The following is a 10,190-nucleotide window of genomic DNA, read 5'->3' on the forward strand; positions in this document are numbered from 1 at the left end:
AACGGAGCTTTGGTTGAATGCCCAAAAAATAAATACAATATTTTATTATGTAACATTTGAAATACATTGAATAATTTAAATAGTCTCGTAGTTTGCATATTTTAATAAGTAAATATCTAACTATTTTTTATATAGGTATTATAAAGATAATAATTAATACATGAATTAACATTATGTATATCATATTGTTGGTGAGAAGTTTTATGTAAAAAGGTTTTAATAATGGAGAAAGGTTTGGATTACAAATTTCGAACAATGTTTTTATCTGGCAAAGGCGGGAGATGTGATGACTTTTTTTATTTAATTAAATACTTCGAAGTGAGCTTCAGATTAGGGGATCAAATTAACGGGACCTGAGAATCAATATTATAGTCTGTCCTTTGTAATTCACCGCAGGATATTCAAATTTAGTATCTCGATAATTACACTGACGCATTAACTATTATTAAATACCTATAAGGCTTGGTATTTGCTACCTATGGTATTGACTGTGACCACAATTATACTAGTATTTGGAGGTCATTATAATGTGTCTAATGTACTTACTTTTAAATATGTTGCAACAATTTAAAATAAGAATATTCTTTATTCAAACATGCTCTGTTTTGATTAAATTGAATTTGGACCTATCATCCGTTAAAACTGAAACTTCATTTAACTAAGTAGTCAAACTTTTTTCACGAATTATATAAATACTCAAATACAATTAAATGTATGGAAGGAAGACTCAATTAATTCGGCGTTATAGTTAAAATTAAAAAAATATATATATATTTTTTTAAAAAGAATGCCCTGAGTTACGTTTTGCAGCTTTTATTGTAATCAATGAAACTATCAAATATTTATTATGTGATTTTAAATTGTTTCGTTTATAATTCAATTAAGTAAAACTAATTGACAATTGTATTTGAAAACAAATTGTCCTTTTACTGGTTCTGTATTTAACTTTATTGGAATTTTTCTTTCCGCCTTTTATTCTATTTATTTAAGAAAGACAACATTGAGAATTTTTGATTATATAAAAAATAAAATAACATTTGTTAAGTGCTATTTTTAATACATATATGTATATAAATTTAAAAAAGATATATATTCGAGATTAGTTTTTTCTTAACACATTTAATATCATCTAGAAAGTAAAAAATCTAATATAAATACTATTTATTAAAATAAATAAGAAACTAAAATGAAACCCATAAAAGATATTTTATCTTTATGTTGGCAATAACATTTAAAGTTGCATTGTTATGAAATTTAATGTTAATGTAAATATTTTTATAGTTAGCGGAAGAAATTCCACACAATCAAGTAAAAAACAGCTATTAAAACCTAGTGTATTTAATAACAATAATATAAAGATCAGGGCTGTCCAAGCAGATAGGTTCCCGGGTCAATAAAAAATACTACATTTACTGATTCACTAATAGGAACCATATACAGTGGTACTTCGATATAACAAACCGGAAGGGAACAAGTATTATAGTTATATCGAGTAATTCGTTCAACTGAGGTTTTGTTATGTTGAGGTCAGGTTGGTCTAAAATTCATTATAAAGAGGTAAAAAAAAACAGTTTTAGTCACCTCAACTAATCTTGTTATAGCGAAAAACTTCTACTAATAAATTATACATTTTTATTAAATATCTGTACGTATTTTCTATTTAAAAACAATTAGACAGGTAACAAACATTTTTGGTGGTGACTTTATATAAAGGTTTTGGGTTGACAACTTCGTTAATTTGAGGTATTTATAATTTTTCTTGATAGTTGAAAATTCGTTATAAAGAGGTTGTTCGCAAAAAATGGTCGTAATGTAAATGAATATTTTACATTGACTCTTATAGACGAGTCAAGGGGATTACAAAGAATTTGTTAAATAGAGGAATTCGTTATATTGAGGTACGTTTTATTATGGTAGCATTGTGTATGTAAGTTTTGATTATTTGTTCGTTCCGGAAACAAGCTAAAACCAACAAGTTATTGGAAAGCTTCGAAGGCCTATATATTACATGTTGCTTATTTTGATTAGGTATAGCGTACTATGTCAATGTAGCCAGGAAAAAAATTACCAACCCGAGTGCTTCCTTTAGTAACAAGTCGGGACGGGTGTTTCCATAAAATAAACACCAAGTTAATAAAATAGGACAGCTTTTTTATACAAAGCTGGTTATTTTTAAACTAGAAACGTCCAAGACAAAAGGTTACGTACTCTCACGAGCCATCGGACAATCAAAGCGGGCTCGGACCCAATTGTGAAATAAAACGCACAAATAACAAGTTTAATTAAATCGCCAAGAGCGGCACAGAGGGAGCTGTGCGGGAACAATTCCAACTACAACGATAGTTTAACAAGTGAACTCAAAGTAAGCTTCATATCGAATGCTACCTGCAATACGCAGAGTTCAATCGTGAAAATTATTGCAAAACTCGTCTTATTTCGCCTTTACGGGATACATTCGACAAGTTTGTTGAACTGAAATATGTTTTACACTAACAGCTATTTTCATCTGCTTTACATTTTGTGATTCGTTTATTTTTGATGCAATCAAAAGCGTTCCGTCGAAACATTTGTATTGAATGATTACACAAATTATATAGAAAAAGTATCTGTATAATTGATGTTATCGCATAGCTCTTTGTCTGTTCGAATGTTACCCCATCCCGAGTAACCCTTAAACCGAAAACTGAATGCAATTTTAGACATTGATAACTCGGGATAAGTAATTACGTATAATTATTTACTAGAAAAAAAATCACGTGAACGGAGACGCGGGAAACGGCTAGTCTATCTATTATTATTACATGATGATGATATTCTATTGTTTAGAAATTCCCTTTTTTATATATACCTAGCGATCATGCCCACCAAATGATTTTTGGCTCAATCGCAATTTATTTTATTTAAGCAGTCACGTACATATGTTTGTTTAATATAACTTATAATAATAATGTAAGCGTTTCGCGGTCATGACGCAATTTATATGACACCAATTTTCGTACAACAATAATCCCCGATTGTCATTTCTTTGGAGAGCAAAATTAAGATAAATAAGAGGTAAGGAGTGGGTCCTTTCGCTTAAATCTCTCGTGCTTATAAATTCGTCTTATACAACAACGACAAAGGTTAACTGAATATATACTCTACGAACGGTATTTTACGGTTTATTTTACAGTGACAGTGACGAGGGTTCCATGCGATAGTAATCTACAAATAGGAGTCCGAGAATAGAGCGAGGCTACTGGATACTCGTCGCAATCATATCTCCAGCTAGAGCAGCATAATTTTTCAACGCGTAGTCTTGCTATAAACCATTGGCTCATGTTTATGTATGCACATCAAGTATCATAACTCGTTAATTTGTCACAATGATACATTTCGAATAACTAACTACCTAACTAAAACTTACCACTTGAAACAAAAGCACGTACGCGAACGCGTTTTTAAATTACTTAATTTTATTGATAACAAAAACCGTTTAATATTTCAAAAATGGAATAGTCTATTCCATTTTTGAATTAGAGAATTCTCAATAAGCTATTATTAGGCACCTCGTAACGCGTGACATGTAATGACTTTGATTCGTGGCCGGTGAGTTTGTTTGGGGATTAGGGTGTCTCACAGGTCAATAGGAGCAGGTAGCGTAACCTCACACGGTGGCCGCCTTATTTACTACATCAGAACCTTTATCTATTTAACTTTTACTATACATTATTAATGAAAACGGAATGTATTGTCCTTGGAAAACACAAAATATAATGCTGAATCCAGTATTTATGTACTAAAAATATTATATTACTGTCGTCGAGTAATATATTTCCCAGAAACAACAAACATTATATATTAATAGGAAACTTTACTAACTAAAATAATCATGACATAAATTATGACAAGCGAACAGGGTTTCTGATGACAACATGAATATATCTATTTTGTTAATAATTTTATATCTTTATAGGTATAAGATAAAGATTCGAATAAAATGAATAGAACAGAAAAATAAATTCGTGTGAATTCAATATTCCTGCGACAGCGACGTGATAAATCGTGCTAGATCGGCCATTAGGTGCGACGCCGCGTGAGGGCTCGAAGTGTCAGCAGTTTACACGTCTTATTGCTTGTCGCTCCGTCGCGACGCGCAATAAAAACATCAAGCGTTCTCACCAAAATAACTCTTGGCACCCATTCGAGAGACCGACGGATACGAAAGTGAAGAACCACAAACTAGTGATGTGAGCGACGTACTTCACTAACCTTAGTTTGTTTTCAAATTATTTTTGAGTAACTTTATTTATTACAGTAATTGCTTTACAAGTAAACTATGAATAATTTGATTAAATGTATAAAACAACGATCGCATAACTGAATACAGAGCATCTTAAACATTATTCCATAAGTATAATACGATTTTTAAGTTTTCGCGCCCATTTTTAATTTAGCATAAAATGAGTATTAGATATTCCTCGATAAATCACAAAATAGTTAAAAAGTACTCATTGAATTTAGTTAAATCTAAAACATTATTTAAAAATTTGTATAATGTATTATAATATTACGATACACGCCCATATATTATGATACTGAACAATAAAATACTACATCATTCCATGAAATAAACCTTTTATTATAATAACATACATTAATATTCATTATAAGAATACGTAAGATGTAAATAAATTATTTTTAAACATATTATATGTAACGATTTTTGAAATATATAATTGTTATTATATTCCTAAATCATTTATTTTAACTAGTCACGAAAAAAATCTGGTATATTTTTAAGTCGTTTTAAATCCTACAAAACATATCGTAAAACATTTAGCATAAAAATATTAACGAATTAAAATATTTCATTAATAAGTTAAAAATCGTAAATAGATTAGTAATATGCAATTGCCTTTTTTACTAAGAAATAACCGAAAAAAAACCGCTTCAATTTATTTATGCAACGTTATTTTAAAATAATTGATTTTTAAAAAAATAATATTAAAAATTACAATCCGCGGCAATTTTTTAAGTAATTTGAATGTTAAAGTAAATTAAAATTATTTATATAGATAGATGTATTTAACTAATACTTGTACACTGAAGTTACTTAAGTTCAAATAGAATACGCGGCATGACTTAGGAATTCGCAAAAATATTTCAGGAATTTGTTTGTTTATCTTTGTTGAATAGTGATAAATACTCACGCCTTGGATAAAATTTCGAGTAATAACAGTCCATTTCACCCTTAAAAAAATCACTGCATAAATATCAATTACACTCTTTAATTTGTTTACCGTTCACTCGCGCATTACATGTAAAACGTTTGACATTTCATAAATTAAGCTGACAAGTGTCATCCCCGCGCGCGGAATACGTCAAATCGCATACAGCCACCAACGCGACTGAAGTGTATCACGGGCGAACGATACCATACCGCGTCTTTCGAAAATTGCGCCATCTCAGTAAGCACACTCGAGCAAAATTTAACAACACAAAAACACCTTGAGCACACTTCATGCTTACTAGCTTTCATAAACGTCCAAAACTTAAAACTAGATAATGTTTACATCGCGAAATGCCGACACCCGAACGACCGGAAGTCGAAGCGAAGCAAACGCGACAACTATGTAAAATATTGCAGGATCGCGATCGCATTGTTGACATTCCCGAATAAAAATCACCAAAATCTTGAGTTAGTTGTATGAAAAACACTGTAAAATAATTTTTACTCACCTATTTCAAACTTCGAAGATGTAGTGTAGGGGCGAATTTTGATTAAATGTCAATTTAAGAGTGAATTTAAAGAATATACTCTTATTGGTATGCGAAGAATGGCACAAAGAATCCCGACAACGCACGCGACGAATGCGCACCTCGTTTGCGCATATGCTGACACAACTTCATGGATGTTACTCCCCTTTCCCCGCGCTCACCCGGTTTTCTTTGTTGGTGTGCGTGACTAGAGTGGTCAAACGTGAAATTTTGTGCATGTATACACACACACAAATACAAATTTATACCTGCGTAGCTCCCGTTCGCCGCCATCTTTGTTACGAGTAGTTACGACGAAAAACGAGCGTTCTCTATTTTGATATGTCAAGGTACCAAACGCCATCTAGGTGAAAGCTTATGAAACTACAATTTGCCACTAGATGTCATTTCTTACTGGTGCTAAAAATACTTGTCGATGTAGATGTACTCTAAAATAGATAAAATTAACTTTTATAAGTTTTATTTCAAATTGAAACCTTGTTCGGTGTTAAATTAATTGAAAAAATAATCATTAAATGTAATTAATTCAATTTATTTGATAACTGTCTGTATCGTTATGTAAAAAGGGATAACAATATGCATATAAATAAAAATAAAATCTACAATGTAATAAAAGTCAGCATAAAATGTACAGCAATTTATTTCTTCAACAAACTTCAATAGTACACGCGTAACGTTTTTAAAATTCGTTTGACATCGATAGATAATAATTAAAATTTATTCGAAACTTTTACGGGGATATGTTTGAGATGTAATATAATTATCTAAACAGATTTTAAATAATTATGTATTACTGTAATATAATTAAAATGATTAAATCTATGTAAGGTAAAAAGTTAAAATGGGGATTTGCCTAGCAATAAAAAAATACCTATATTTATTAACTAATAACTTATACAAAACAAGCAAACTTGTTACAAAAACAATTACTTTAATAGCAATATATAAATCGAATATAAACAAAAACACTTATAAAATTAAATTTAAAAAACATAACTTTGCGCCTTTGAAAATGTTGACATAGCATCAATCATTAAATTTAAATAGTTTTCAGTGAACAAATATTTTTAACAAAGTTCTATTCATAAAACATAAATATAAACGTTTAAAATTTAACAGACTATATAATATATATGTATGTAATTTAATAATAACAGTAAATATTTCCTACGTTGAATACATTCGCTACATTTTGAGCTACTAGGTTAATACAGTTACTTTTTAAATTAATTTAATAATTTACAAACAATACATAATGTTATAATACTTAATACAATTTATATGAAACGTGGATTTAAAATTAGGTCACCTTCTTCAACATTTTTACACTACAGATTTATAATATTAAGCTAATAAATATTAAATACGTTTAATAGCACTTCCAAACTAAATAAAACAAGTGAATGTTAACAGAAATATATACGCTTACAATCTTTTAGTTTTTCGTTATTTACGGTTTTTCGATGAAACATATTCTTCATTATATAATATAATGTGAATATTACAGCTGGTATTGATACACAATATTTTGATGAAATATAATAACTAAATAGGTACTTAAAAACCTTATTTCCAACAGTTTTTTCCTTTTTATTTTAATTGGAAAAACACTGTCACGGTGCGTATTATATGCGTTTTGCATAAAATTTCAGTGTAAGTTTCATTTTATGTCGCAATTCATTTGTTTTTCATAAGAACGATGAAATTAATTTAAAAGCATTGTTGCCGTTTGCATAACCGATGAAAGCATTTAAAACTGTTAAATAACTTATCACTTTAACTTAGCCTTAAATTAAAAATGCTTAATATACTAATTAAGTACTTATTCATTTCATTGTAATTTATATAATAGATAGGTACAATAAGCGCAATAAGTTGGCCCGAAGAAAGTCTCTCCGAGACATTCGCATTTCAAGCAGGATTAAAAAACGTTGGGTAATTGACTTTATATGTTTGTAAAAAAAATAATACTTAAACCAAATTGGAATATCACTGTTATAATTAATTGGGACACCTCATCTAGTTAAATTCAATTGCATCGGTCTCATTCTTTTGACTAGAGATGCGCTTTTTAACCTTAACTAAAATCGTGAGCGTATTATACCTACGTAATAGTGTATCGAATAATAAAGCTTAAATATTTCGTAATAATTGTATAAATTTTCCAGCAGTATTCGTTTTTATATAAAATAAATCCAACTATTATTTAGGCACCCAAATGTTGTAATCTCTACCAAAACATTTTTAGTAATAAATAGCATATTATAATCTATTCTTTCTTATTTTTAGCGAGAATAAAACTCTATAGTTTGGAGTTTCTATCAAAAGACTTGAGCTCACGAGTGCATTAATTATAAACTAATTTAAAATTATAAATTTTTGAGCTATTCAAATATATACGTAGGTAGAAGAAACCCGTATCTTACACTCTCAAAGTTTTTTGAAGAACGTACGCTTGCCGTTATTTTATTTTTTTAATTCTATCTTACTACATCACTCATAAATTACTTGGTCTTGTGATGAGTGGGGCATATAACTTGCAGTTCGTGTACTGGAAGGTCCCGAACCACAACAGCGTGAAAAGCCATATTTGCTGTTGCAAGGATGTACTCGCAAACAGAGAACCATGTAAATGCTGAAATGTAAAAAGTACAATAAATTATATAAACGCCGTTTTTAATTAATTACACAATATAAATAGCGTGGACAAAGATAAGCAGGGCTTAAGAAGGATTAAGTAGATGAGCTTATTAAGTTAATGCTGTGTATAATTGATATATTTAGTACACTAAAAATGTTCTAAGCGAATAATAAAAAAGGCTTACCGAGCGGCCGACAGAGCAACCGGTGCCTTAGGAAAAAAAATATAAGGCCAAGAGTAGCGGCTATGGCTACAAAAAACAATATCCACACGATTTTATTGGTGCGTACTGGCTCCACGGAGTCATTTCCTATGCAACCCACACGTGCGCGACACAGCATGTGCAGCAAAGTAGCTATCATGAATACTATGAAAATTTTTTCATGTATGACTGAAAGGTAAAAATAGTTTAACATTCTTCATAAATTTATTTTATTTTTGCTTAGCATAATATTAATTAAAAAAATCTTACAATAGTTTTCTCTATTGGAAACATAAGTAACACCTGTGAGAGCAAATAGTTCAATTAAATTTAACCAGTAACAAGCCTCTCCTAATTTTGTTGCTAAATTACGCATCTGAAAGAAAAAAACATTAAAATATAGAACAAAATAAAAAAAAAACTGTACTGGGTATTTATTTAAAATAATGAATAAGCTCCATATGTTTAACTCACCCTTTCCTCAGTTATGTACGAAGTGCGTTCTCTATGGTAGTTATAATATAGTGAACCTATTAACAGTCTTGGTCCAAGGTGGTATGCAATGCAAATTCTCCACACATATCGTTGTGGGCTGATTCCCGTAATTGCACTTATTGATGGAACTACATTATAAACCTAAGAATATATCAAGTATGAATAATCGTATTGACATTCGACAACTCTAATTAGAGTGGTTACTATTTCGATTTAAATGATGGGTCACAAATAATTGGCATTTGGTGTAACTTACCCTACAATGTGTTTCATGTATATCATCTGCTTGAAATATTGACGCTGTCACATAACAAAACATTAAAGCGCCTAGTGGAAGCCAAAGGGCAGTTAAACATATTTTCCTTAGAGAGCATGACCAAAGCAATCCCTGAAGAAACAAAATATATTTTATTAAAATTCCATTTTATTCCATGAGAGCTTACTAAGTGCGTAATATCAGATGCACCTTGTAGTCTAAAATAGCAACGGTTCTGTTTGTAATATTTATTTCGTTTGTGCGGTCAGTTACGCGATTGTTTGAATTCGTCGTTATCTCTACTTGTGCGTCATTTCCCATTTTCCTTCTCACTCTATTTTAACCAACAGTTTCATAATTAATCAACAATATTTAACCGATATTTAATGTTTTTGCTTGGTTCATTGTCACTTTCTATATATTATGTAAGGCGGACCACATTATTAACAAATTACAAGCTTATTTAATAGCGTACTAGTATTCATTTTAACGCAATACATTGTTTGCGCCAAAGAATTTAGATTTTTTATGAAATACAATGATAAAACGAATGTCTTCACTAGAGGCGTGGATAGAATGAAGTTATTCGGACTTGCGCATTCAGAACTTAACTACTTTTATACGAACTTATTATATAGCTAGATAATAACAGAATAAGTAAGTCAGTAATAAGAATAAAAGCTTTGAAACTACATTATCTTTACCATTATTTCGTAGGAAGTATATTTATTATTATATTCGTTAAGTACCTCGTCAAAAATATATTATTTATGTTTTATTCTAACAGAACAGGCACTGAAAAATATTTAAAACACAATATTAAGAAATTATTACAA

General features: G+C 29.9%; 2 protein-coding genes across 4 annotated transcripts in view; both read right to left on the bottom strand.

Annotated features, from left to right (window-relative positions):
- LOC125077734 (protein scalloped) overlaps positions 1–5,400 on the bottom strand; it is a 77,476-nt gene extending 72,076 nt beyond the window's left edge. The window contains exon 1 of one of the 2 annotated variants that reach the window (XM_047689756.1): positions 5,193–5,400. The gene's annotated coding sequence lies outside the window, so the exon portion shown is untranslated. The remainder of the gene's footprint in view (positions 1–5,192) is intronic. The other variant, XM_047689757.1, reaches the window with a different exon arrangement.
- A 1,375-nt stretch (positions 5,401–6,775) lies between these two features.
- LOC125077738 (post-GPI attachment to proteins factor 2-like) lies at positions 6,776–10,151 on the bottom strand. 2 transcript variants are annotated; one of them, XM_047689763.1, is made up of 7 exons: positions 10,104–10,151; positions 9,565–9,688; positions 9,355–9,486; positions 9,078–9,239; positions 8,874–8,979; positions 8,586–8,792; positions 6,776–8,395 (listed from the first exon to the last, which is right to left on the bottom strand). In XM_047689763.1, the coding sequence occupies exons 2-7, from the start codon at positions 9,673–9,675 to the stop codon at positions 8,265–8,267; spliced, it is 849 nt and encodes a 282-aa protein (XP_047545719.1). In that variant the 5' UTR covers positions 9,676–9,688; positions 10,104–10,151; the 3' UTR covers positions 6,776–8,264. The 2 variants fall into 2 exon arrangements, with proteins under 2 accessions (XP_047545719.1, XP_047545717.1); XM_047689761.1 differs by lacking the exon at positions 10,104–10,151 and having other exon boundaries at positions 9,565–9,973.
- Between the last annotated feature and the right edge of the window lie 39 nt (positions 10,152–10,190).

Source organism: Vanessa atalanta, chromosome 4 (genome assembly GCF_905147765.1).
Source record: "Vanessa atalanta chromosome 4, ilVanAtal1.2, whole genome shotgun sequence".
Classification (NCBI taxonomy): domain Eukaryota; kingdom Metazoa; phylum Arthropoda; class Insecta; order Lepidoptera; family Nymphalidae; genus Vanessa; species Vanessa atalanta.

Bases quoted from the DNA above. Each gene is read 5' to 3' on its own strand.
- LOC125077738 (XM_047689763.1), bottom strand. From the start codon at position 9,675: ATGGGAAATGACGCACAAGTAGAGATAACGACGAATTCAAACAATCGC. The intron at 9,487-9,564 runs GTGCATCTGATA...TTGTTTCTTCAG, and splicing joins TTGCTATTTTAGACTACAAG to GGATTGCTTTGGTCATGCTC. The intron at 8,396-8,585 runs GTAAGCCTTTTT...TTTACATTTCAG, and splicing joins GTTGCTCTGTCGGCCGCTCG to CATTTACATGGTTCTCTGTT.